Below are 27,500 nucleotides of genomic sequence, written 5' to 3' on the forward strand. Positions count from 1 at the left end.
ACCCTAGGGTGGGGGGCGCACCCCACTTACCTTGGGAGGCACTCCACCCCCCTGGCCGCCGCCCCCCTTGGGAGATTGGATCTACCAGGGCCGGCGCCCCCCTGGGGGCCTATATAAAGGAGGGGGAGGGAGGGCAGCCACACCCTGTGTCTTGGCGCCTCCCTCCCCCTGCTACACCTCTTCCTCCTCCTGCAGTAGCTTGGCGAAGCCCTGCCGGAGTCCTGCTGCATCCACCACCACGCCGTTGTGCTGCTGGATCTTCATCAACCTCTCCTTCCCCCTTGCTGGATCAAGAAGGAGGAGACGTCATCCGCTCCGTACGTGTGTTGAACGCGGAGGTGTTGTCCGTTCGGCACTTGGTCATCGGTGATTTGGATCACGGAGAGTACGACTCCATCATCCCCGTTCTCTTGAACGCTTCCGCATGCAATCTACAAGTGGTATGTAGATGCAATCTCTCTCCTATCACTCGTTGCTTAGATGAACTCATAGATGGATCTTGGTGAAACCATAGGAATTTTTTTTCTGCAACGTTCCCCAACAACCAGCACCGACGATCCAAGCCTCGTCGAGCACCCAGTGTACTTCGTCAGCACAGTGTTGCGGGATGCGAGGGCACGGTACCCCATGCCTCAGAAACTTCTCCTCGCGCTACTAGTGGCCTCGCGCAAGCTGCGGCATTACTTTCAGGGTCACCCTATCAAGGTTGTCTTAGTGTATCCCTTGGAAAGAGTGCTCCGGAGCCCTAACTCAGCCGGAAGGGTCGCCGAGTGGAACATTGAGCTGCAAGCATTTCAGCTCGAATTCAGCACGACCCGAGTCATCAAGGGGGGCGCCTTGGCACATTTCGTGGCAGAGTGGATAGAGGCGTCGGGCCTAAAGGCTGATGAGGATCGATCCCTCTCCCCGGGAAGTGAGGCGCCGGATGATTGGGTCATGTACTTCGACGGGGCGTTCTCCAGGCACGGCGCGGGGGATGGCGCGGTACTTATATCTCCTACCCAAGACAAGCTCTACTATGCCGTGCAGCTCTGTTTCCAACACGGAGAAAAGGTCTCCAACAACATAGCAGAATATGAAGGCCTGATAGCGGGCCTGAAGGCCGCGGCCGCCCTCAGAGTAAAGCGCCTTACCATTAAAGGTGATTCACAACTCCTCGTCAACTTCTCCAACAAAGTATACGAGCCAAGGGATGAGCACATGGAAGCCTACCTTGCGGAGGTCCGCAGGATGGAGAAGCAGTTCTGGGGGCTGGAGTTACAGCACGTGCCCCGTGGCACCAACCAGGAGGCCGACGACATCGCCAAATGAGCATCCAGGCGACTACCTCAGGAACCTGGCATCTTCGAATAGCGGCTCTTCAAGCCCTCGGCCACGCCATCACTGTCAAGCGCGGTGCAGCCTCGGGAGGAGCTCCCCCAGCCGCCAGCCTCGGGAGCCCCGGTCTACAGGCCGGCCTCGGGGGTGCGTATGCTCTTGACAATGGAGCCTCAGGAGGGGTGCTGGGTCACGGAGCTCCGGAGCTATCTGACACAAGGGATCTTACCAGAGAAGGAGGAGGAAGCGGAGCGCGTGGCGCGGCAGGCCACAGCACACTGCATCAGGGATGGGGAACTCTACCGAAAGCGACCAAATGATGTATCCCTACGCTGCATCTCCAGGGAGCAAGGGAAAGAGCTATTGGCAGACATACACGGTGGAGACTGTGGGCACCACTTGTCATCACGAACCCTCATGGGCAAGGCATTCCGAAGCGGTTTCTATTGGCCTACTACGCTCAATGACGCCGTCGAACTGGTAAAGGCTTGTGAAACCTGTCAATTCCATGCGAAGCAGATCCATCAGCCGGCGGGAGGTCTGCAGACCATACCCCTCACATGGCCATTCGCAGTCTGGGGGCTTGATATCCTGGGCCTGTTTCCCCGGGCGCCAGGGGGCTATCGCTACCTCTATGTTGCCGTGGACAAATTCACCAAGTGGGCTGAAGTGGAAGCCGTCCGCACCATCCCCGCGGGTTCAGCGGTCAAGTTCATCAAGGGCATCGTGAGCCGGTTCGGGGTGCCGAACCGCATCATCACCGACAATGGTTCGCAGTTCACCAGTAACCTCTTCAAAACATACTGTGCTAACCTTGGAACGCAGATATGCTACGCTTCAGTGGCGCACCCCCGAAGCAACGGCCAGGCCGAGCGGGCAAACACGGAGGTCCTGAGGGGCCTCAAGACCAGAACATTCAAGAAGAAGCTGGAAGCTTGCGGCAGAGGCTGGTACGACGAGCTCCAGTCCGTGTTATGTTCCATCCGCACGACCGCAACCAAGCCGACTGGAGAGACCCCTTTCTTCTTGGTCTATGGAGCCGAAGCGGTCCTCCCTCACGAGGTCATACGTCGGTCCGCACGGGTCCTGGCATTCGACGAAGCGCAGCAGGACGCCATGCGGAAGATGGAACTCGTGCTGGGGGAGGAGCGTCGCCGAGAAGCCACGCTGCGAGCGGCAAGATATCAACAAGCACTACGGCGATACCACTGCCGCAACATCCGCCCTAGGACTCTTGAGGTAGGGGACCTCGTGCTCAGGCGGGTTCTCTCCAGGGAGGGACTGCATAAGCTCTCTCCCATGTGGGAGGGCCCGTTCAAGGTTGTTCATGTTTCCAAGCCCGGCTCCGCGCGCTTGGAGACTCGGGAGGGGGTGCCAGTCCAGAATGCGTGGAACATCCAGCACCTCCGGAGGTTTTACCCCTGAAAAGGCCCCGAGCCTGTGAAGAAGGCGAATGCCTGTGAAGATCATCTTTTTGGAGAAGGCCCGGAGCCTGTGAAGAAGGCGAATGCCTGTAAAGATCATGTTTTTGGAGAAGGCCCGGGGGCTATGAAGAAGGCGAATGTCTGTGAAGCTGTTGCGTTTTGGAAAAGGCCCAGAGCCTGTGAAGAAGGCGAATGCCTGTGAAGATCATCTTTTTGGAGAAGGCCCGGAGCCTGTGAAGAAGGCGAATGCCTGTGAAGATCATCTTTTTGGAGAAGGCCCGGAGCCTGTGAAGAAGGCAAATGCTTGTGAAGCTGTTGCGTTTTGGAAAAGGCCCAGAGCCTGTGAAGAGGGCGAATGCCTGCGAAGCTGTTGCGTTTTGGGAAAGGCCCAGAGCCTGTGAAGAGGGCGAATGCCTGTGAAGCTGTCGCGTTTTGGGAAAGGCCCGGAGCCTGTGAAGAGGGCCCATGCCCGTGAAGCTTGCTTCCCCGAAGAAAGGCCCGGAGCCTGTGAAGAAGGCCAACGCCTGTGAAGCTCGTCGCTCGTGACACTCTCACGTAATAATGAGTTGGGGTTGTACACGCCCCGGAGTCTCAGGAGCGCCGGCCTCAGGCCCTAGGGCTCCCTCCCACGCCCAGTGGCAGCACTTAGCTCCGCACTGGTGAGAAGACGTCGAAGACTAGACTAGGTGCCGGACGCGGCTTTTTCATTTGCTTTCTGCAGTTGGCTAGTTCATTCTCATTTGAAGTTTTATTGAAACTGTCGCTGTCTTTTGACTTATGGCTCTTCGATTTTTTGCCCTCCGGCCTCGGTTTCTCTTGCGCAAGGTCTCGCGAGGGGACGGCTCGTGCACCCTCGCGAGTGTTTTGATCCTTCCGGTCAAGACCTCACGACCCGGGTCCACTACAGGAGCATCCCTCCAGTCCGTGCCTCACAGGCACCGCGACACGAATACAGGACCTGGGTTGGTCGCCCCATGGCCAAGGCTTGTAATTACCTACGTGCGGGCGTTCGGCAAGAAGGAACAATACCAGAATAATGGAAACATTACGATGATTGACAACGGTAACACAAACACGCCCCCACGGGGCCCCCACATGGCTGTCTTTTTGCGCAGGAAGAAGGAGAAGCAAGAGGGGATGAACTGGAAGGGCACGCGGCGTGTCGTACTTAAAAGCCAGAGGAGGCCAACCATCGGCCTCCGCGACCACAGGTAATCATGACTCGCTCCGCATGCAGGGACTTGTCAAATCCGTGCAATTGCCGAGGCGTCGTGGGAAAGTGGAGCCGCCCACGTCCAATCAACCGCCACGCGGCGCCCAAGGGCGCGGGCTGTTAGGGCCCGCGATGCTTTGCACTTGCCCTTTCGCCTCTCTGCTCGGCCAAGCCCGGGCGCGCCTTGGGCCCGGGGGCTACTGTCGGTGTTCTGAGAACGGGGGTCCCCAGACTTACCTGCATGCGGCCTCCGGCGTGGCTCAAAGGGGGGCCCAGCACGGCCCATCTTCATCGACACAAGCTCAAGACCCTCACGAGGGGCCAAGCCTCGCAGGGCGGACGACAAGGAGCTTCCTCAGGCACGGCCTCATCAGGCTGGCTCACGAGGAGGCGAAGAGTTCAAGGCGGGGTACCTCGCGAGGTGCCCATGACGCAAGCCATGACGACCAAGGGCGCCAGCCAGGCGCCAGCCCGCGCAGTGTCCTTCTTTCCTCTTTGGTGCAAGGGGAGCAAGCGCGGGCGAGAGCATCAAGCAAAGTCATCCATTTCGGTGCAACAAGACCAAGACCAGTCCAACGGCAAGATGGAGGTCACCGTGGAGCCCAAGACGGCGTCACCACCAGAGCCTTTGACAGGCGAGGACCAACTTTAGTCAGGATAAGTGTACTATATGTTCCCCTTCAAAATGGCCAATTGTTGGCGCCCTTCCCGCTCAATATTTGGGAAGAGGCCCAGGGCCTTTGCCTATAAATAGGACTAGCCACCCACAGGGTAGAGGCAGCTGGAGAGGAATCTGGAGATGGGATAGGCATCTAGAATCAACCCCTCCAAAGGGACAACACCACCACAAGAACAGACCCTCGCAAGGCTGTTCTTCCTTGTATTGTTCATCATCAGCCCAAGAGGCAATCCACCACACCACACACTGGAGTAGGGTATTACACCACAATGCTGGCCTGAACCAGTATAAATCTTGTGTCCCTTGTGTTGTTCTTCTCGTAGTTTAGATCCTAGCGATTCGGCGAGGAACAGGTAGGTAGAAGGCGAAACCTCCGTGCGCACCCCAGTGTTCGAACCTCAAGGGTCTGCCGGAACCCTAAATCCGACACCTTCTTTTATAGAGTTCCTTTTCTTTTACCTAGATATTTGAACCTGCTGCATGAACTGACTTGATCGAGTATTATACATGCGCAAATGGCTGAAGCCCGTGGAGGGCTGCCACTGGCACTAAGGATGTTTGGTTGCCCGATGTCTGCTATAGACATGCAGATGAATGGTGGTATATGCATAAGTATCTTAAGGCCCGACTTCCATTGTCACATGAACAACTTTTAGATTTGTTTTTTTTTTTGAAAGAAAGGGGGATCCCCTCGATTTCATTAATGAAACCAGAATTTGTTATTATAGCCAGAAACACAAACCCATCCCGCTAGGACCCATTCATCTCTTTTTCCGCCTAACACAACCACTTTACCAAAGAGATTAAAACAGAAACGCCAAAAACTCAGCAAGAAAGACTTGAGCTAGATAGACTATGCAACATCTCCTCTATAGCCCCCACATCTACTGACTCAATCCTCGATCCTCGGAATCCAAGATGCCCAACTCCTTCACGCCTGGAAGATGTCACTGGCGACTCGTTCCAGCAACTGTGTGCCCTGTTGCAGCTCCACCTTTGCGTTCTCCGTCCCCTGCAAAACACTCCAATCGTTAATCCAATGCACCATTTTATACATGACCACACTAGGATCGGCGGGCCAGATATGCTGAAAACAAGCTAGGTTTCTGGTTTTCCAGATGCTCCATATCAAAGCTGTCACCCCCAAAAAAATAGATTTCTTTTTCTTTTCTTCAAATTTACCCAGCCAGACATCTAAGCATGATTCCATATCATAAAAATCACACTGGATCCCTATTATATGACTCACCACACTCCACATGTATCTGGCCAAGGGACACTGGAAAAAAAGATGATTAATTGATTCATCCTTGCCACAAAAAAGGCATTGTTTTTCACATTTACCACCCCTATGCAACAAAACATCCCTGGTTAAGATACTTTTTTATAACTAACCAGATGAATGTTTTAATTCTAGGGGGTACTTTAACTTTCCATAAGAATCTATTTGGATACTTTTCCCCAACTTGTAACACCAAATAAAAGATCTAACACTATACAATTTCGTACTCTCAGGAATCCAGAAAAGTTTGTCCTCTTCCTAATTCAGAGCTACTTTCCCACATACATGCAACAATTCCTGCCACTGATTTGCCTTAACTCCCACCAAATTCCTTCTGAATTTCAGCCAGGTGAGATGAGAGGACATGGCATAAGCAACAGTAATATGTTGATCTAAAGAAATATTATAAAGTTCAGGGAAGGTGGATTCTAAACTTTTATTTCCGGTCCAATTATCTTCCCAGAATCTAGTTTTCTCACCACTCCCTACAATAAATTTGCAGCATGCGAAAAACAGATTTTTTGCATTTCATCACTCCCTGCCAGAAATGCGAGTCACCTGTTTTCCTTTAGACCTGGCCAAAAGTATGCTTCCCAATGTCTTTATCACATAATACTTTTTGCCAAAGCCCCTTATTGTTAAAGAGCTTCCAAAGCCACTTTTACAATAAGGCAATATTCATATGGTCAAGGTTCAAGATCCCCAGGCCACCAAGGTTTTTGGGTCTACATACTCGCTCCCAGGCTACTAAATGATATTTATGTTTATCTTCCTCTCCCACTCCATAAAAAACTGGACCTAGGTCTATCCATTTTCTTCTTAACTCCTTTTGGGACCTCATAAAAGGAGAGCATGAAAAGGATCAGACTAGTGAGGGAAGAATTTATAAGAGTAGTTCTACCAGCTACGTTTAGGAATCGCCTAGCCAACCCCCCAATCTTTTTTCCATTTTGGAAAAAGAGGGATTCCAATCAGATCCTTTCAATCTTTTCTCAACTAAAGGAATCCCCAAATATTTAAAGGGGAGCTTCCCTTTTTTACAAGTTAAGATTTCTTCAAATTTTTTGATTCTGTCATCCTCCATCCCAATACAAATCACCTCACTCTTATGAAAATTAATTTCAAACCTGACAGAATCTCAAAAAGGTTCAGAATCCTTTTCACATTTTTTGCTTGCACCAAATCATCTTGGAAAAGAATAATAGTGTCATCTACATATTGCAATATAAGCACATCATTTTCTTTGTGACTAGTAGCAAGGCCATTGATCAGTTTTTCCTCTACAGCTCTGTCAAATAAATTTGCCAATATATCTACAGCTAGATCAAATAATATTGGGGACATTGAATCTCCTTGTCTCAACCCCTGGTGAGTTTTAAAAAAGGAGCCAATCTCTCCATTAACCTTAACAGCAACTTTCCCTCCAGTGACAGTCTTCATAACCCAGTCAATCATTTTATGCGGGATTTTTTTCATTTCAAGAGTATGAAGAAGAAAAGGCCATTTAACCTTGTCAAAGGCCTTTTCAAAATCAATCTTAAAAAGAACCCCTGGGTTCTTGGTTTTATACATAGAGTTCAGGGTTTCATGTAACACCAAAACACCCTCAAGAATATATCTCCCATGTATAAAAGCATTTTGGGATGCCCTGACCACCCCAGAGATTACAAGTACTATTCTGTTGACTAAATTTTTTGTAAATTTTGTAAAGATCATGTTCAATAAGCAAATTGGTCTATATTTCTGGATCCTATCAGCATCACTTCCTTTCGGAATGAGTGAGATAACTCCATAGTTTAGTCTATCAAGATCTAGTTCATGGGAGTTTAAATTCCTCAAGTAATGTGAATAGGTCATACTTCACCAAATCCCAGTAGTGCTGGTAAAATTCAACATTAAAGCCATCTGGTCCAGCAGCTTTATTTTTTCCATACCAAACACCACTTTCTTCAACTCCTCCATTATGAACTTTTGAGTGAGAAAATTTTGCTCCTTCTCAGTGAGTGTTTCCACCCCACTAGAGTCTATTTGGAGAGCATTATTTTCTGGTTCACAAAATAGTTTCTTATAAAAATTAGTAAAATAATTTTTCAGATTATCTTGCCCTTCGATCACCCCTTCATCTTGTTGTAGTTTTATAATTCTGTTTTTCCTCAATCTCCCATTGGCTTTAATATGGTAAAAATCTAGTGTTTGAATCTCCTTCAAGCAATTCAGTATCATGAGATCTTTGAAGCCATTTAATTTCTTCCTCTTTCAGAATTTTTTTTCAATTCATCAGAAAGGTTTTCTTATAATCTCTGTCAGATCTATTCAACACCTCTTCTTCCTCTAATTTGTCTAATCTGTCAATTTCTTCAAGTAATCCTTTTTTATTTTCCTCAAGTTAGCTTCATAATTAAAATTCCACCCTTTTAAAACTTTCCTTAATTCCTTCAACTTATTGTGAAGTTTATCAAGGGAAGAAAATCCAGGGTAATTTTTGTTCCACACCTTCTTAACTATTTCATCTAATTCAACTCTCTGGAACCAGCAATTCTCAAATTTGAAAATGTAAGGTTTCGGTTTTAACTCCCCAGTTTTGATAATCAAGGGTGTATGATCCGATAACCCCCTATCCAACAAATCAGTGTGAACTAGAGGAATTTTTCCTCCTAGGTAGGAGAAATGAAAACTATGTCTAACAATGCATAAGTGGGATCCTTATGATTGTTCGACCAGGTGTATTTTCTTCCCACCAAAGGCAGTTCCATCATTTCACCGAAATTAATAATGGAGTTAAAAGTAAGCTCCATTTGTTGTAACCTCCAGGTTTATTTTTGTCACTACTTCTCCTAGTTAGGTTAAAATCTCCAGCAACCAGCAAGGGATTCCTTGATTTCTTAAAAATATGTACCAACTCCACTAAGAACTTAGGTTTGCCCAAAGGTTGAGCATCGCCATAGACAACCACCAAATTCCCAGAGAAGCCATCACAAATATTACTAACATTAATTCCGATAAAGTATTCCCCAAACTCAACTTCATTTTTTACTAAGGTATTCTTATTTATACCAACTAAAATTCCACCAGATCTCATTCTAGAAGGTAGATAATCCCAAGAAAAATCTTCCTGAGTGCTCAACGACGACAACTCCAACAAGGTAAACTCACTTTTCATTGTTTCTTGAATACCCACAAAGTCAAGGCAGTTTGTGGCAATTTGATCTTTAATAAGATCCTTCTTATTTTTATCCCCAATACCCCTACAGTTCCAAATCAAACCTCTCATCTTATATATTTAAAAAATATGTCTAAAACCCAAGTAAAGGCAATCAAGGAGAAAGGAAAATTTAATGAGGAGACCTCAATTTTTCTTTTTCTTCTTCCTCCTCAACACCGTTTTCACCGGGGTCTTAACTACAACAGCCTCAAAGGAGGTGTTGTTTGCTTTCAGACCCTCCCTCACATCTCCAAGCACTTTTTCCATTTGAATATCTACCTGATCCTCCTCCTCATTGTTACTTATAAGCAATATGTCTAGAAGAATGATGTTAACATCATCAGGTTCCAGCACATGCTCCTCTTCCTGAGCAATTTTAATCTCCCTAGAACTAGCTAAGTACATCTCTTTCCTGCCTTGTTCTAACGAATGAATCAAGTGCAAGTTGTGTTATACCATATCTATAGAGACCCCCAGATCTATTCCTATCAAATTAGCAACATCAATCAACTCAACATTTTCAAGATAAGAAATATTAGAAGGTTCAGACATACCTTCAGATAGGGCTAGATTTTTGGCTCTAGCCAAAGACATAGCTCTGTCCAGTATAGGTATGTCATCTCTGTGCTTCGAGGCGATCCTCCCACTGTATCTTGGAAGTTCTTGGTTTTTGCCCCCCTTCCTTGATGATATCAGTTTCTGCTCCTTCAACCACATCAATCCCAAGTTTAGTACCAAGACTCATTGACAGAGAGAGTTCTTCCTCATTAGTCTTCTCCATAGAATTGTTGTTTTACATTTCCTCCTCCTCTTTCCCTTCTTCCACTCCATTAAGTGAAGTTGAACCTATCTCCTCATTGTTTTTGTCATCTTCTCAACATCTGGATCCCCCTTGTAAATCAGTTTTTCAGCAGCTTCTTGCTCTTTAATAGCAGCATCTCTTTCTTCCAAGGATAATCTGGTTCTGGTGCTTGCACAAATTACTCCATCAGTGTCTGTTTTTGCTTTCTTAGCCTCTCTGTTTTCATCTTCCTCATGCTGAAAATCCATCCACTCCTCATAACCTTGTGACAGCTCATCCTCAAGTTTGGTCCATCCTTCATCTAGGACCTCTTCCACCTCAAAGAAAAATCTGTAAACCATGAGATTTGGAGTTATCAGTTTTGTCCATATGGGGATTTTTGTGTGGTCAACCACAGCAATCTTCAGTCTAACAAGACCACTTTTGTTCACCAAATCCATATCAGCATCCAGCACATATCCAATCATAGATCTAATCTCACAAAGACCATGATAGTTTTTCATTGATTTTGGAACTCCTTTAGCCCTTACCCAAATCACTGCTAGTTTACCCACTGCCATTGCATCATCATTCCAGATCTTTACCTTAACCATTATATTTCCACCTTTCAAAGGGACCTAGTCATAAATGGCAGCCTCATTAATCCTTGCAATAGATGGAAAATTTACCAGGAAAACACCATCAGACACTTTTTTTGCTTTCCCATCCCACCCCCAGGGGTAAGTTTTAGCTAAGCTTTTGATAACATCATCTGAATCAACACTCTGATCACATCCATCCCTGAGTCTGACCAAAGCAAATGCATCATTTTTGTTATTCCCAGGAAGCTCTTTTGTGTGGTCAGCCACAAAAATGCCAAGACCTTCTCCTCCCAAGCCAACCAAAGATGCCACTGGTTTTTTCTGATGAAGCCATGCACAGAAATCAGCAATGTATGTGTCTTTAGTGCAAATGGAGCATTTGACTTTCGTTTCACATCCTTTGGAGTTATGCCCTTTCTCTCCACATTTGTGAAAAATGATTTTGTCAGCCACTAGCTGCTTGCTTTCGATCCCCCTCCAGCAGAGCCTTGATTTCCATTCAGAACCCCTCCTGCAGAAATAGCTTTGGAAGCCTGAATATCGTTGTCTCTACCTCCCCCGCTTTTTGTTGCAGCACTAGACTTCTGCTGGTAGTTGCTAGTGGCAGGAGCCAGATTAGACTGAGAAGTCGATTTGTATTAAAACTGACGCGTATCACGACCAGCACCCTCACGGTTCCAATTGCCAAAACTCTCTCTGCCAAAGTGATTCTGAAACTGGTTACCTTGAAAGTTTCTGAAGGGTGGTCGGGGGTGAGCGTGGTAGCCTTGATCTTGCCTGTTAAATTCGCCTCTCTTCCATAGCCCATCACCAGCCTCCAGTTACCACCTCTCTCTGCTCCTTTTCCACCTCCACCTCTTCCTGGATCAAAACGGTCAGCCATCCCTGTGGATCGAGGGCAGCAGGTTCTCGCGGCGCCGGAGGGGAGTGGACACCACAAATGGGAAACCCTAGACCGAAGGAATTGGCTTGTCTCAACCCCCAGGACCAGTCCTGGGTGCATATAATGTTTCCCCCTGCGGGCCAAAAGTTTCCACCACTTTTTAGGCCTACTTTTTTCCCTCCAGCCCAATTTCACCTTTAAAATGGCATGTTTCTTTTTTATCAAGCCCAGTCAGCTTCAAAGTTCGAATAGAGACCACAAAGTTCCCTGCAATCACGCAGTCATCTCCAGTTTCCCCCTCATTGCGAGCTGGAGATCGTATAGAAAGAGGGGCATCAATCAGTTTGCATACTGATGAATTCCCAATTTTCTTTACTTTCCTCCAATGCAACCAATTAGGCTCAACTCCAGCACCTAAATCCATTTTCTTCCCTCCAATAATCTGATACCATCGATTATTCTGAATCAAACCACACCTGACAGATGATTTCTTATTACTTCCCTGACAAGACGATGAGCTAACTTTCTTGTGAACAGAGTCACCAAGCCCTCTGACTGTGTAGCAGATTTTTCCGGCATTATGTCCATTGCAATTCACTATCTTTGCCCTTTTATTCCCAATCTTCTTCCCTTGTTTGGCACAGGCAAAAGCATCTGCAAGAGTGGCTAGATAGGGGCTTCGATGTTCAGCATCTTCTATTGTAGAGTCAGATTCTTCATCACCGAGTTGTTCGAGTGCCCAGAATTTTCCCCTGGTCCTTGTTTCCATTTTTTTCGTAATCAGCAACATCCTCAGAAATTGAATGAGAACCTCCCAGGTCGAACGAGACCCTCTTGGTCATCAGAGTACTCCCATGGCCTGAATCTTCGTCTCTGTTCGCCACCGGACACCTCATATTGTTGGAGACGGATACGGTAGCTGGTCGATTATTTCCGGCTCCGGCGGGCAATTTGAGCTCAATCCCACCATTGAAATCCAACGCGCCTTCCTTCTCGGATCGCTCGAGCGCCACTCCCCTCTCGCCCAATGGATGAAGGCCACCGGCGGGGAGTTTGGGAATGGCGGCATCTACGCCCTCCCTCGAAGTAGATCCGCCTCGCCAAATTCACCATCTTTCGATCCGCACGAACTTGGCAGGTTTGAACATACCTGTCCCTCCACTTCTTGGATCCCGGATCCGACTCCGCCCGCGCCGCTTCTATTGCTTCCCTCCATTCCTTCTCGCATTCCCCCCAGGAGAGGGAGTCGCTGCTGATCCGCCGTGTACGCTTTGCCCATCTCCTTCCTCTTGTCTCCCGCAGCTCCTCCTCCCCTTTTAGTCGATACTAGTTGACCTGTTGCGCCAAATGACGCAGAGACCCACTAAAGACATGTTGTCGATGAAAATGGATTCATTTTGCAAACATTAGTAGTGGAAAGCCTATTTTAAACCATGCCATACTGAAAATATGTTTATCGCATTGTGAAATTCGAGTTTGAAATAAAAGTGTATTTGTATAATATGTACAAACAAGCTCAGGAAGCATTGCTTTAGCCGAAAATATGGTTATCATGATGAGAATTCTAAGTGTTAAAAAACATATTTGTATAAGATGTAAAGACCAATTAAGAATATATATTTTTAACACCGTTTGCACCAAACTTTTATTTTCCATTTGCACGAAAAAAAGAAACCTCTTTGTGTTGTGCTTTTGGGTGCATAAGCATGTCAGAGGTCCACATGCCACCCATTGCGCCAAATGGCATAGAGACCCGTTGAATTCATATACACATCGAAAAGAAAATCCATGATTTAGTTGGTTTAGTTGTGGGCAAGCACATAAGCTAACAAATTAACCCACCTTGATAACAAAGAATGAAGTCTATAATAAGAATGGAAGGTTTACTCACTACAATAAGATGTATAATAACATCACCCGTTGCGTCAAATGGCACAAAGTCTCATTTCAAACCAAGAGTTATTTGAATAAATACTTGAAAATTTGACAATAATAAGGAACCTTTTAATAATGAAAATTGAAAGAAACGTAGTCACAAACTATGTAATAGATTTTTCAAAATGCAGGCATTCTATCTACACAATTTTGCTATGTTAGCTAGAACTTAGGAATCCATAGTCACGCTTGTCCTTGGTAAACTCTCCCCTCCCACTCCTCTGGATCCATAGCATTTTGTCCTTCACAACCTCTATAGTTCACATGCATTGTAATTTCTTAATTTTTTAAATAAGATGAGCAAACAACAACATTTGTCATCTCTTTAGTTATGGAGCCACTCTCTATAGACATCTCTTCTTTTTTTAAGGGAACTTGACAAATGATGCCGAACACCATGTTTATGACATGTTCTACTATAATAGAGGCGCAAACTTGAAATGAGATTTTTTTTTGGAAGAAACAAGGACATATTGGTCTGCTGCAATGGAAGGGCAAACCAAGATTGGTAAGTACCACACCAGGAACGAAAGTTTATAATAGATATAGAAGTGACAGTAAACAAGTTTTTCAAGATTTACAATGAACAATGATTTGGCTTCTTGCTCTAAAACAGAAACAATCTGCAACACTAACTTGGTGACAATCCCACCAATTCAACGACAATGGAAATCTCTACCCTTCACTCCTTTGCGACTTCTAGAATCAAAGGCAAACTACCATCATTGCAGGAAAGGAAAAGAAAATAACAACAGTTCTTGCGGTTAAAGCATCTGTCAAGTGAAGGTATGCCACTTGAATCCTTTTTCTTTTAATAACCATCCGTACACGGCGGCAGTAATGCCAAGACAAAAAACTTGATACTCTGTTCATAGTCATCTCATTATTGAAAAAGTATATGTAAAACTGGCCTGCAAGATAAAAGCATTTTCGAGTAACTGAATGTACAGCATATGATCGTTTGTGCTCTTAATATTCAATTATTGGGAGTACCGCTAGATGAAATATAGTGGAAACTCCAGATCTTATAACTTTTAATACATTCTCAACTAAGATTTTAAGACATGAGATTATATGCCAATAGTTACATTTAAGTCATAAAAGGCAGTAAGAATAAGTTTCAGGACATAGTGAGGGCTGAAACTACTTATTTGAAAACAGTGAAACAACTCACTAAATTAACTAATTTTAAGAGATTAAGTTTTAAGAATTAATACTATACAACTAAGAGCAGGCTACAAAATAGTGAATCAAGAATATTCAACTGTATAAAATATTTTAACCAACACTTCCACCAACCACCCCGGTGAAGTGAAATATATAATATGGTCAATCAAGCATATTAAAATTAATATGTTAAAACTAATAAAAGTGCACTCGGAAGGCAACCATAAAGCAAGAACAGTAATGATAAAAAGTAACACATGGCAAGAACAATGGACTGACCAGACCTTCTAAAATCCCTGGAACTACATGATATCAGATCCCTGACAACGCACATAATACCTACAAAGTAGCTGATGCGAAGATAAGTCCAATATAGTTTTTTTTTCTAAACCCAATACAGTTAGCGAGACCTCGAGACAGATAATTTACGGGTCGGTGAAAGAGGCTGGTGACAAAATTGACAGCACAATACCTATAGATATGACAAAGACATGAGAAATGGTTGACCTGGCAATGTTGTTCAGTGTTCAAACAATCCCAAAAATGATATTGAGAAATCTATCCTGGCCTAGAGACAGGAGCATAGACTAACTTTACAGAATTCTAATTCATGCACTAAACTTCTCCAAGAAATAATCATGTATTGCAAATTGAGTAATTAGCGGTGCTGCGTCAAGAACTATAGAGAGTTCATGTTTGCATTAGCACAAATAATAAAATCAAAAGGCAGGCACGACTGTGTTCACAAGAGAGAAATGCCAACTTGTTCTTATTCACTAAATTCTTCTGCTGGATTATTCCTCTTCTTTCTCAGATCTGCACACATCTGTTCAGAGAAGCCAGATATTAGGAAATCAAATCAGAGTGACAAAGGATGGAGCACCTAACAAGGTTTGTGAACTACCTCTTCATGCCACGCCATAAGATGATTACTTTCAGCCAGATTGATCCCCTGTTTCTATGAATAAAACATATTGCATGTGACTGGATCTTATTGTTATAGATTAGCAAGCATCTTTAGATTCTATCATCATATATATCTTACTCCTAAAGTTACAGGGTAACCATAATCATCTACTTGCAATTTCCAAGACATTCTTTATAAATGTTATACTACATGGCACATGTCTATGTCCAAAAGGGCAATAATATGCAATTCGACGATCATATTCATATGGTACCATAACTGCATCCCACAAAAAGAAACCTATAGGCCTAAGAAACAGAGTAAATATCGGTAATACATCATTACCATGAAAGAATTTCTCTCCTAGAAATTCATATCAAAGAAAGTGTGCACAGAAGCAACCCATACAGGTCAACTCAAGATATTTAAATGAACATATTCAAAGATATTCCACTACCTTATTTATGAAATTTAGACAATTTTTGCTGCCAAGGTTAGAGCATTGCCTAGTCTGTTTCTGGCACAAAAACAATCTTAACCCAGCCTGCAGCTGAATAAAGTGAAATAAGATTTAAGAATAAGAGCAATAATTAGGATGTGTTGTACAAAGAAATCTTAGCTACAGAAGGAGTTTTGTGAACACATTAAGGTAGTTAAATGAGTGATAGAACGGTACCAGATTGGACATTCAATCCATAAAAATATATTCAATAAACTGGAAGAGAAATGCATCATGTTTTAGGTGTAGCCAAGTACAGTTGCGAACTTGATATAGCTTTGTAAAGTTGAAGGTAAACAATTTCACACAATGTAAAGCAAGTCAAGTCAGAGGGGAAAGGAGGGCAGCAACATGCACCAGGAGCAAGAGGGGGCACAGTCTCGTGTCGTTGCTCAATGAAACAGAGAACCCTTTTATATCGCTCGACATGGTGGTTGAAGTAGTATGTTCGATTGGTGGTGAGAGGGATGACCCCGGCTCCCAGCTCACTGCACAGAAAGTTGGTAACTTATTTCAAGGATCAAATAATTTGGAAGCTTCGTATTGTACAATAAGAAAACCCAAAAGAAGTTTCACGATTGCAACCTAATAAAAGAACATGCTCTCCTAGGTCAGAGATTCATTTAACAAAAGGGACATGCTCGTTAAACTTTGCAATCTCTTCCAAGGAACTTTTTATGAAAAGAAAATTTCGAGTAAGTACAAGAAGTGTCCAGTCTTCCGAACACCTGTGCTGGGAATGGAATATATATATGCATATACTGATACATGAATTAGTAGAGTTGGCGAGTTATATGTAGAACAAGGGACTGCAACCTGCATACTCGTAATTAGTTTTTGGCTCTAGAGTGACGCATGCATGTATGCATGTAAGGATGATTAGTTTTTTAATTGTTAGGCCTCTATATATAAAGAGGACCTCTTGAGATGAATTAATCAAGTGAGAAGAGTTACAATCTATCACATCTACTTCATACTCGTAATCCCTAATCTGAACCCTCCCACTCGGCTACCACCCAGCGATCCTCCTGCCAGTAATTACCCTAAACCATTTTCCTCATATTAGACACACGACACTCATCATTTTACTCTAAACCAAAAAAGCAAATCCAACAGAAAGGCATGATCCTCTTCACTTTTCGAAGGAATGAAAGTCCCTTCCTACTAAAGAATCGTGTATGAGAATTTCTGACAACACATCCCTTCAAACGTAGAACTTTATATAGCAATCCACACCATTACGACAACGGTAATATCGAGGCCTAGTCATGGTGTTAAATCAAAAAAATTAATAGTAACTACAATAACTTTCCTTGGAGACAAACTTGTACCAGAAAATTTACTTTATCAATAAGTCCAATAAAACATGGTTATCTAAAAATATTGGGAACATCAGGACCCAATAGAAAGCCGAGACAGAAGCATAAACCTTGGCCAGTGAAATAAGCGCCTTCTCCTTATCTTCATCTACGGGAACCATATTCAGAGCTGCTTCCTGACGCACCCGATCCTCATACTACATCCCAAATGAGTGTCAGTGGACAAGAACCAGAAATAACTAATTAACCATAATATTAGGAAATGATTTGCAATTGAAAATATTCTTATTACATTCACAGACTCTCAGAACCTGGCGCATGTATGGCTCAAATATTTCTCTGAACACCTCTCATCCATTTGTCAACACACATATCTTGGCACTCATTATTTATCCAAAAAAATTGTTGCCATGAATCCACTCCGACAATGAACAGATGCACCGAAGAAGAAAACACGTGACAGCACATACCTTGCCTCCTCCCGGCCCGGTTCCCTATCGCCAGCCTCCTCCCCCTCCTATGCAGCTCCACCACAAAGCGACGGGAGCGCTGCCTCATGCTCCTATGCATCTGATGGCCGGTGACGCTAACTGTGCTGAGGGAGAGAGCTGACAAATGAAGGTTTGGAGAGGAAGGAACTGAGAGAATAGAGATGGGGATAGGGATCTCACCGTCTCTAGCTCGAGCTTGCCGACGGGCGGTCCTTCGCCTCCAGCACCTCCATCCGGTCTCTCTATTTTTCGACCTTCCCCGTCGCGGCCTCGGGCTTAAGCTCTGATCTACCACTGCCAGATCTGACCCCATCACCTCCTGGTTCCTTGCCTTCCCATGAAGTGTACGCCGCCTGGAGCCTAGCCCCGTCATTGCTCCTTCCCCTTGAAAATCCGTGGTGGACGAGCCCCAGCGGCGCGGCGGCGGCTGGTCCGGGAGGCGAGCGCGCGAGCGCTGGGTGATGGGCGCGCGAACGAGGAGGGAGAAGAGGAGAGAGAGGAGGGGGTGGAGGAGAAATGTGGGTGGGGGAGCGGCGGCTGGAGGGATTGTGGGTGGGGTCTAGGGTTTGGGGCAAAAGACGCGCGGCGCGCGAGGATACACTCGTTTGCACCCATCAGCACTTCACCCAGCCAATAGAAAGCTCGGACGAGCCCACCAGTCATGGACGAGGAAAAACAACCGTGCGGTCAAAATTAATAACTGAGTTCCAACGTCTAGATCCAACGTCCAAAACAAGTTTTGACCAAGATCCAACGGCCAAAAAGAATGCAAATCGGGGGAGCATTCTCCAAGCGAGTTGGCTAGCCTCTGTATTGTTTTAAACCCGACACTAGTAGGGTGTTTCAGCTGCAACAATGCCTGTTTTCTTCATTGAGCTTGTAAGTTTGCTCCACTTCAATGTGATGACCATCTCCGATGGAGATCCGATGCGAGAAAGGCGTTGATAGTGGCCGAAGATCTTTCTGTGGCATCACATAAACTGTTTTTCTTCTTCTTGAATACACAAAGTATAATTGTATTGGACTGGCGGCACGTACGTGACTAATTTTCTTTCAGCGGACAGGTAAAATAAAGTCGCTTTACTATCACAGTTCGGGCAAATATCACTACGTGTGGACATACTTCCGAATAAACAATCGGCTATTCGATCGGACTCTGGTTGCTCAAATCATAGCAACATCGGCATGTATAGTCATTAGCTATTCCGCCAAAAAAAAGTATAGTCATTAGCTTTGAATATCATTTTCTATCTGCCATCAGAAACCAAACGTCAGTTCACTAGGAAAAAAAAAGAAAAAAAACGCCAGTTGCCTCAGCCTCCCTTGCCCCCTTGCCCCCTCGCATATTTCATTAGCTTTTCTTAACCAACAAGTCTTCAGCATTTTTTTTAGAACCAGTCAGTCATCGCTTCAACCCTAGATTTCTTTTAGTATCTGAGGACGGTTGTGTGTGCGCGCGCGGTGGAAGTATGGATTCAGTTACCTGACGCTGGTTTGCTGTCTCGGATGCAGCCACGATGCCAAGCTCTAAAGTAGGTTCAAGGTGATGCCTCGCTTGCCATGTAGGTTCGGATATAACGTAAAGTAGGTTCGGATAGGGAAGCGGGATCCTCTTCAGAAGGCGGGTGCTTGAAGAGAAAAAGTATGGTCTGGTGACAAAAGCAGAAAAGGTTGGAATGAAAAATAGAGACGCATGTGTATTAGAGTCTTTTTTTTATTTCTTAATAACGCTCACTAATGGTAGCTTGCATTGAGGAGAAAAAATAAATAAGATAACTCAAATTACTTTTTGTCATGGGACATATGTATCCATATGCCGCCATTGTACATGCCCTAAACGTTGCTGCTGCTGATCATAAAATTCAGCGCGAAAACACTACGATACTTGAGCCCCTGTACGTGACGACTCTCGAGACAGCATGCACATCTGGCAGTACCCGCGTCACGCCGGCCCGCTGCGGCGATCAGTCGGAGCACATGACTCCGCCCGGAATCTTCCTGTGCCGCCGCTTCTGTCTCAGGCGAGGCCTTTGTCCCCCCCATCGCCAGCTTTCCATGAGTACAGTTATAAGTAGGTTAGATCCAATCTGGCCTGAGATTGCGCAACGGTCCCGACTGACTGGCAGAGCGAAGCAAAGGCAACAGCGACGGTGTCGCCGCCGTCTGCATCGCCGCTACGTACGTACTCCCCCGGATCCGTAACACACGGCGCTGTCGCCGACGTATCACCCGGTGTCTTCTCCGTTACCGGCCTCGCCAAGCTCCTCGTCGGTTACAGTGATGAGTGTGGCATGGGTATGGCCGTCCCGGTTGGCTACGCTGGTTTCTGCTAGCTTGTGTTACCGAAGCGGCGGCAGGCCGATGGATAGGCTCGGGCGACCAGCGGAATTTGTCAAGTGCAAGTTCCGACGAAAGAATCTCGCAAAGTTGGCGGTAGAAAGCAAGGGGACAAAACGAGGGCAGCTGAGCGCGAGGGCGACGACGCATGGAAAAGAGCAAGCAGAGCCGAAAGTGAAAGGGGACATGGGTTAGCTGCATCACGGACAGACATCCCGTTCAGAGGATCGAATTAACAATCCCTAATGCCTGTGCTCGCTGTCGATCAGTGCCAGAAGTGTAGTGTTTATCCCTTCATCCCTTCTGTCTGTCGAGACCGCCCTAATCAAGAAAGATCGTCTCGTTGCCATGGCACGGCGCCATATCCCGGCTGCTGTTTCCGATATACTAGAGGTTCAGAAAAACTCTTTTTCCCGGCCAAAATGCCCAAAGGAGAAACCCCTTTAGCCTGATCATGATCAAACATACTATGTGCTTATACGTACTAGTTACGGTAGGAGCAGTAAAATAGTGTGGACGCATCGATCCATGTCGCCAGCAACCATCTCAAAGTTAGCACAGGATCGCGGCTCAGAGCATCAAATATTTGTGGCCAGAGCCGGAGGTATTCTATCGCGAGCAGTGCTACACAGACGATAGCTTGTGCACGATTTGTGGACGATGGACAACATCACCCGTGGAGTAGTATTGTTTAACAAATCTGCACCGTTCAAGGATGCCGTCGTCCAAACATCATGCACGCGCAGTCGTCTGTAGAGCAGTTTCGTTCTATCGCCATCCATCTAGACCTGACCAGCGACCACGCCTCGACGCAGATTCTTACAATAATAACCTCGCTGCAGGTGCCGTCGTCGCTGCCGGCCGGGAACACCCAATCAAGCAGAATCTAACTGTGCCGTGCAGCTCCAAATTTGATGCTCTGCTGCGTGAGGATTGGGGGAGCGCCGCGAGTGCCAAGCTGATTGATCTTGCGAACGGCGACGATCCCCCGCCCCACCCCGCCCTTTTCTTTTTTTTGGAAAAACTTCCAATCTATTCATCTTCAATCGTGGCAGTACAACGAATACCAGAAATAAAAATTACATCCAGATTCGTAGACCACCTAGTGACGACTACAAGCACCGAAGCGAGCCGAAGGCACGCCGCCGTCATCGCCCCTCCATCGCCGAAGCCGGGCACAACTTGTTGTAGTAGACAGTCGGGAAGTCGTCGTGCTAAGGCCCCACAGGACCAGCACCCCAGAACAGCAATCGCCGCCGATGAAAAATAACGTAGATCGGAAGGATCTAAACCGAAGACACACAAACGTAGATGAACAACGACGAAATCCGAACAAATCCATCAAAGATAGATCTGCCGGAGACCTCGCCCTTTTCTGAAAAGATGGCACCGTGATTTTGGACCCGAAATCTCGAGGAAATCTGGCTCCGGTGGTCACCGTGGTCCGGCCGGCCTAAAAGCCGAGCCGCTTTTAACTGCTGTACTGATCATACATTGCGTTGACATGTAAAGTAAAACTGTAAACGAGAGCGACGTAGCACTCGTCTCTTTCTGCACTGCGCGGTGCGCGGTGCGGCACGTCGCCGCACGTCCCGTCCGATGGATGGATGGATGCATGGCGAGGAGCGTGCATGGAGAAGCCGGTACGTCCATGTCTGTACCAGCATCGCAGACGTACATAAAACCACCACAAAACTCCAACCAGCATCGCAGACGGGTCCCCGTGCCAAATAATGTACACCAGGGTAGAATGACATTGACACTGACGCTGACGCTGGTCCATGTAAATACCATCTTGATTTGCTTCATGTAGTAAACATCAGATTAAGTTTTTTTAAACTTAACATCAGATTAAGTTCACATCACACACCCAGATTAAGCTACTGGCACGCACACGCACACGCACACATATCTGAACGACCATACGAACGTCGAGAACGAAAAGGATACTTGACTTCTTTTGCGGTCAAGGTGACACGAACGGCCGGGACTGTCACGGCGACGCTGGCCAGTCGAAGCCGGCGTAGCTCTCGCTGAACCCGCCGCCGTAGAACCTCACCTCGAGGTTCTCCACGAGGCCCGGCCCGTCGCCCCACACCGCCTCGTCGTCGTCGCTGCCGACCACGCCGTAGTACTCGTCGTCGTCCATGAGCTCCCACGAGTAGACCTCGTCGTCAGAGTCGTCGTCGTCGTCGGAGCACTCCTCCCAGTAGCTGTTCTCGAAGCAGTCGTCGACGCCCGGGCCGAGGACGCTGAGCCCCGGGTGGCGCTCCCGCAGCAGCGCCTCGTCGACGGCCCAGCAGCCCCGGAGGTCGACGAACTCCAGGCCCCGGCACCGGGAGAGCACCTCCAGGATGGCCTCCGTAGTGACCAGCATGTAGCCCACCTCCAGGTGGCGGAGCGCCGGCATGGTGCGCGCGATGGCGCGGGCCTCGTCGTGCTGCCCGCACGCGTTGCGCCCGGCCACGTCGATCGGGTGCATCACGCGCCGGAGCGCCGCCAGGGACCGGCAGTGGCGGCCGAACGCCTCCAGCGCGCGCGCGCCGATCTTGGTGCAGCTGCTGATGTCCAGGAACGTGAGGTTGGGCAGCCCCGGCGCCACGGCCTCCACCACGGCGTCGCTGATCTCGCTCCGCGGGATCTCCAGCGTCCTCAGGGCGCGCGCGCTTGCCAAGCAAACGAAATTCATCAGTTCCAGCCTGATTGTTACCACGCAATCGACGGCGATGGTGAGTGGGTGAGATGCTTACTGGTCGCCGATGAAGGAGAAGAGCGGGTCGCAGGGCAGGCCGGAGACGCTGATGCGGCGGCAGGCGCCGGAGCTGCGGCGGACGAGCAGGTCGAGCATGCGCACGAGCTGGTCCGGGCGGCTCTGCCGCTGCTGGCTCCACTCCTCGATGTCGATCTCCTGCCAGCAGTAGGGCCCGGCCACGACTCGCCCCCAGGACTTGCACACCCGCGGCACCACCGTCAGCACCTCCTGCAGCGGCAGGTTGCGGAAGACGAGCCCCAGAGCGTCCGGCAGCAGCTCCTCCCAGCACCTGTACTCGCTCTCCGCCATTGCTCCTCCTCACCTCCCCTGCGACCAAAGAGCTGCAAATTCAACGCAATTCACCGCTCCAACCAGCCAAGAACCAAAAGCCTCCGACCATTTCCACTCCTCTGACTGAGGTTGGCTGCCTACCTACCTTGGAGTTGGAGATCACTCGAGGGTCAGTGGAGCAGCTGGGAGCGGCAGACTCCTCGGAGCAGAGCGGACGGCCACGGTGAGCAAAGCAAAACCCAAATGAGGAAACCTGTCCGAGAAGCGAGAGAGGAGCAAGATATAAGAAGCGCCACCAGAAAGGTTGGCAAGCTTAATTAGGCGCTACTAATTACTATACCAGTACTAATAGCTAGAGTGGCAAGTAGGGAGTCCAATCAGGGAGTACCAGGAACGGCACGGCACGGCACGGATCTGAAAAGAAGGCCTCTTGCAGGGGCGGAAAAGGGTCGTCGGGGCCGGTGTGTACGCTTGACGGTTTGGTGCTGCCCGTCGTCCGTGTGATCTACCATGGCGCATCCGGGTCAACGAGAAAGTCTGGACATGCGTGGGAAATGAAGAAACACTTGAGCCTCAGCCTTTTGATGAGGGTAGGCTAGGGTAGATGTGTGTTCGTTTTTTACCTAGGTGAAACTGCAAGAAACAGTGCCTGGACCGTGCAGTTGGCCTGCACATTTTACCGGATTGGCGATGGGGGAGAAGATGGCCCGGATTTCAATTGGGATCCGCCGGGGAAACGCCTGCTGGAGAAGGCCCTGCGGCTGCTGAAAAAATTGTTGATAGTAAAACACAGAGGTAGGTCGCCCGCTCGGGCGACTCGGGAGGCGACTAGGGTTTCCGCCTAGCGCCGCCACCCCTCACCCCTTTTCCTCCTCGTCGCCACCCGAGGTAGCCGCCGGCAAGCCTGCGCGGTCGCCGGTGACGGTGACGGCAAGGCCCTGCTCGCTCCGTTCCTGGCGGAAGACTCCGGATCTGGAGCGGCGGCCCTTCTTGGCGCGGCGGCGGCGCCCTCCCGGCTAGCGGCGTCCGTGGGAGATCCTGGCCGGCGCTCTCGACCACGCGGGTGGTGTGACGGCGGCGGGCTGCGGCTGCGGCGTGGAGATCCCCCTCCTCGTCAGATCTGAGGTTCGACTCCCCTCCCCTTCAGAGCCCTCATCCTCGCCGTTCTCCGCAGCTTCGGTCGCCGGAATGGCGTGGATGGGTGCCCGGTGGTGCGGTTTTGGGACCGTGGGAAACCATCGGTCGGCTGGTTCCGGCCCGGCGGCAGCGACGCCCTTGGGCGCCGCCCTTCCTCCTTGGGGGTGCAGCCGAGGTCCCACCCCTATCCACCCCCGTTCCCCCTCCCGGGTGAAAGCCCAAAATCCTTCTTGGATTGGGCGGTGACGGCGCGCTGCGCATCGTGTCCTCCTTGGAGGTGCCGTCTGGGGAGCGGGCGTTCGGGTGAGGGCGGCACAGGTGGAGTTTTAGGCGGCTCTTTTGCTGCCCATTCTTCAGTGGCTGCTCCCGGTGGCTTTCCCGCTGTTCTTCAGGTGTCCCAGGTTGCGTCGGTGTGTACGATGAGGTGTGCTCATTCCTAGGAGGCTGTGATCTGTGCCTGTTCCAGGACTCGAGGTCGGCATCTCTCCTGCTCTAGGGTGAGCGTCTCTCAGGTCCGTCGGCGGCGCCTTCCGGGCCAAGGCGAGAGGGTAGGGTCCCTCTACGGCGAGAGCGAAGGAAGATGCTTCGATTTCTCCAACTTGGACTCGGTCATGCCCACAACTCCACTTCTGTTTCTGCAGGCCCTCGTCGTGCTCATGCCGCCGCAATCCTTGGTTCTTGTTTACTGCGGTCGGCGGCGTGTACTAGCTTGGGCTTCCTCTTCTTTATCTTTTTAGCTAGTATGCTGCGTTGAGTTGTAAGTTTCCTAGGGTGCTCCCGTGGATCGTTCGGCCGATGTGCTTGTTGGTGTGTTGTAATTCCTGGCCGGTTGATGGCTTTGTTAATTCAAAGCCGGGCTCCTCGCGAGCCTTCGTTCTAAAAAAAACAGAGGTAGTACTAGTATAACGTGATCCCTGACATTAGGCATACGAGGAATAGCCAGTTAAAAGTTAAAACCATGGTTTTGTCAAGACCGACGATCGATGTATTGCAACAAGTTTGAATAGTACTCAAGTTTATCGCAGTATTGGCGCTTCCACGATACAGTGCCGGCGATGTAACGTGCAACTAATCGTGCAGGTGGATTCCTTTCATGAATAAATGCAGGAGATGCATGCATGGTACTACTCCTGTTGTTCCCATCACTGCCAATGCAATGCAGCAGCGTTTCTTCCGGTACTAGCAAACCAGCAATTGCAGTAGGTCTAGGAATATCAATGCTCTCCTTTCCCCTTTAACAATTCTAGGACATATATTTTTTTGCGGAAAAACTTCCAATCTATTCATCTTCAATCATGGCAGTACAATGAATACCAGAAATAAAAATTACATCCAGATTCGTAGACCACCTAGCGACGACTACAAGCACCGAAGCGAGCTGAAGGCGCGCCGCCGTCATCACCCCTCCATCGCCGGAGCCGGGCACAACTTGTTGTAGTAGACAGTCGGGAAGTCGTCGTGCTAAGGCCCCATAGGGCCAGCACCCCAGAACAGCAACCGCCGCCGATGAAAAATAACGTAGATCGGAAGGATCCAAACCGAAGACACACGAACGTAGACGAACAACGACGAGATCCGAGCAAATCCACCAAAGATAGATCTGCCGGAGACACACCTCCACACGCCCACCAACGATGCTAGACGCACCGCCGGAACGGGGGCTAAGCGGGGAGACCTTTATTCCACCTTCAGGGAGCCGCCGCCATCTCGCCTTCCTGAGTAGGACACAAACCCTAACAAGATTGAAAAAAACGACTAAAAACGGAGCCCTCCCGCCGGCCCTTGCCAGGATCCACCGTGCCTCCATGGCCCTAGGGCCACCGGAGACGAGGCGGACCTGCGTCGGCGCCGGCGAGAGGCACAAACCCTAACTTTCTGTCTTGGAGGAGGAGGAGGAGGTGGAGGAGGCCGAGTTATCTATAATTCTAGGACATATAATCGTATAGTAAAACATTCCCGTAAAAAAGAAGAAGCAATGCTTCATTCTTTGTAACTTGTTCGAGTTATAAATATTAAGGCAGTAGTACAATAGGTTTTTGACGCAGTATTTGTTTGACCTTCAAAAAAGTCTAGTTTGTCTCGCAAAGAATAATCTAAGTTGCGCATGTCTTGATGGTGGTCACATAAAGAAAAATGTCCTTGGTGTCTGGTGTGCGATGCAAATGGTCTGATTCGGGTGCATCTTGAAATTTGATATATCTAAATTGTGGGAGTAAATATCGAGGTGCAAATTTTGGACTAAAGATATGACCACTTTTGTTGTTTAAACATTACTTATTTTTGCGGGGGCTAACTACTTAAAAATAGGATCCTACATAGGAAATCTTTTTTTTTGAAGGTACCAACATAGGAAATCAGATGTGTACACTTTTGCCGATCTCACAAATAGTGATATTCTTGACCCAGAATTTACAGATATCACTCTACGCTGTCAACCTACAGATATGTTAGACTTTCTTACCGAGAGCATAAGAGAGAAAAATTGGGACGCGTTCGTTTGGTTCCTGGGTGTATGTACACCCTATATGAAAAAAATATTAAATAAATAAACGTTCAAATAATTCTGAAAATACTTTTTGAAATAAACTTGACCTTCTACTGAACTTGTGAAAAAAATCCACAAAAGGAAAAAACCCTTTGACTTCTTAAAAAAGGTCAAAATAGTGTGAATAGTGACCTATGATAGGAAATATTTTTTGTTTCTTTGCCCTGAAATCAATGCTGGTTTTTTATTCGTGAAAATTTATATACTGGTGCAAACGAAAGTCGAGTTAATTCTAAAAATATCCGAACTATTTTGACTTTTTTGTAATTATTAAAAGATTGCCATATAGGGTGTAGATACAACCAGGAACCAAAGAGTATTCCCAAAATAAAATTGGCACTATACACGCTTGGAAGAAAGAAGATACATCAAAGGAGCAAGCATGCACCCTAGATTCCGGCTCACCGGGGTTCTCTCATATCTATCAGCTGCTACAGGAGCGTCTGGAGTAAAGGAAGTCTCAAACTTTCTTCTCGGGTGTCTTAGTTACGTCCTTGTTGTCCATGGCTACGACAAAGGTGAATGCCAATAAGTTCCCATCGGATCTCCCCTCGAAACGGCGGCTCTCGACGATCTTGGATCTGGGAGGCGTTGTCTACTCCGTCTTGGATCCTTCGAGATATGTGCGGTAGCTTCATGTGTCTTTGTGTTGGTGCCGAGGTAATGGTCTTATTTTTCCTGCTTTTTGTGGTGGTGGTGGTGTTGCGGGCAGCCAACAGAACATCGGCCCTTGCGAG

At 47.7% G+C, this 27,500-nt stretch overlaps 1 protein-coding gene and 1 long non-coding RNA gene across 8 annotated transcripts; both read right to left on the reverse strand.

The window, feature by feature from the left end:
* Positions 1-13,831: 13,831 nt before the first annotated feature.
* On the reverse strand, positions 13,832-18,235 carry LOC123138330 (uncharacterized). Of its 3 annotated transcripts, XR_006468982.1 has the most exons (6): positions 17,882-18,235; positions 17,681-17,805; positions 17,321-17,407; positions 15,390-16,379; positions 14,770-15,311; positions 13,832-14,229 (listed from the first exon to the last, which is right to left on the reverse strand). It is a non-coding gene; the product is annotated as an uncharacterized lncRNA (long non-coding RNA). The 3 variants fall into 3 exon arrangements; XR_006468983.1 differs by having other exon boundaries at positions 13,832-15,311; positions 17,681-17,800; XR_006468981.1 differs by having other exon boundaries at positions 13,832-15,311.
* A 3,585-nt stretch (positions 18,236-21,820) lies between these two features.
* Positions 21,821-23,658, reverse strand: LOC123138332 (F-box protein FBW2). 5 transcript variants are annotated; one of them, XM_044558294.1, is made up of 4 exons: positions 23,470-23,658; positions 23,227-23,334; positions 22,789-23,131; positions 21,821-22,704 (listed from the first exon to the last, which is right to left on the reverse strand). In XM_044558294.1, the coding sequence occupies exons 3-4, from the start codon at positions 23,097-23,099 to the stop codon at positions 22,032-22,034; spliced, it is 984 nt and encodes a 327-aa protein (XP_044414229.1). In that variant the 5' UTR covers positions 23,100-23,131; positions 23,227-23,334; positions 23,470-23,658; the 3' UTR covers positions 21,821-22,031. The 5 variants fall into 5 exon arrangements, with proteins under 5 accessions (XP_044414229.1, XP_044414230.1, XP_044414226.1 ...); XM_044558295.1 differs by having other exon boundaries at positions 22,789-23,117; positions 23,223-23,334; XM_044558291.1 differs by having other exon boundaries at positions 22,789-23,117; positions 23,470-23,655.
* Between the last annotated feature and the right edge of the window lie 3,842 nt (positions 23,659-27,500).

This window comes from Triticum aestivum, chromosome 6B (assembly GCF_018294505.1).
Source record: "Triticum aestivum cultivar Chinese Spring chromosome 6B, IWGSC CS RefSeq v2.1, whole genome shotgun sequence".
Taxonomy (NCBI): Eukaryota; Viridiplantae; Streptophyta; class Magnoliopsida; order Poales; family Poaceae; genus Triticum; species Triticum aestivum.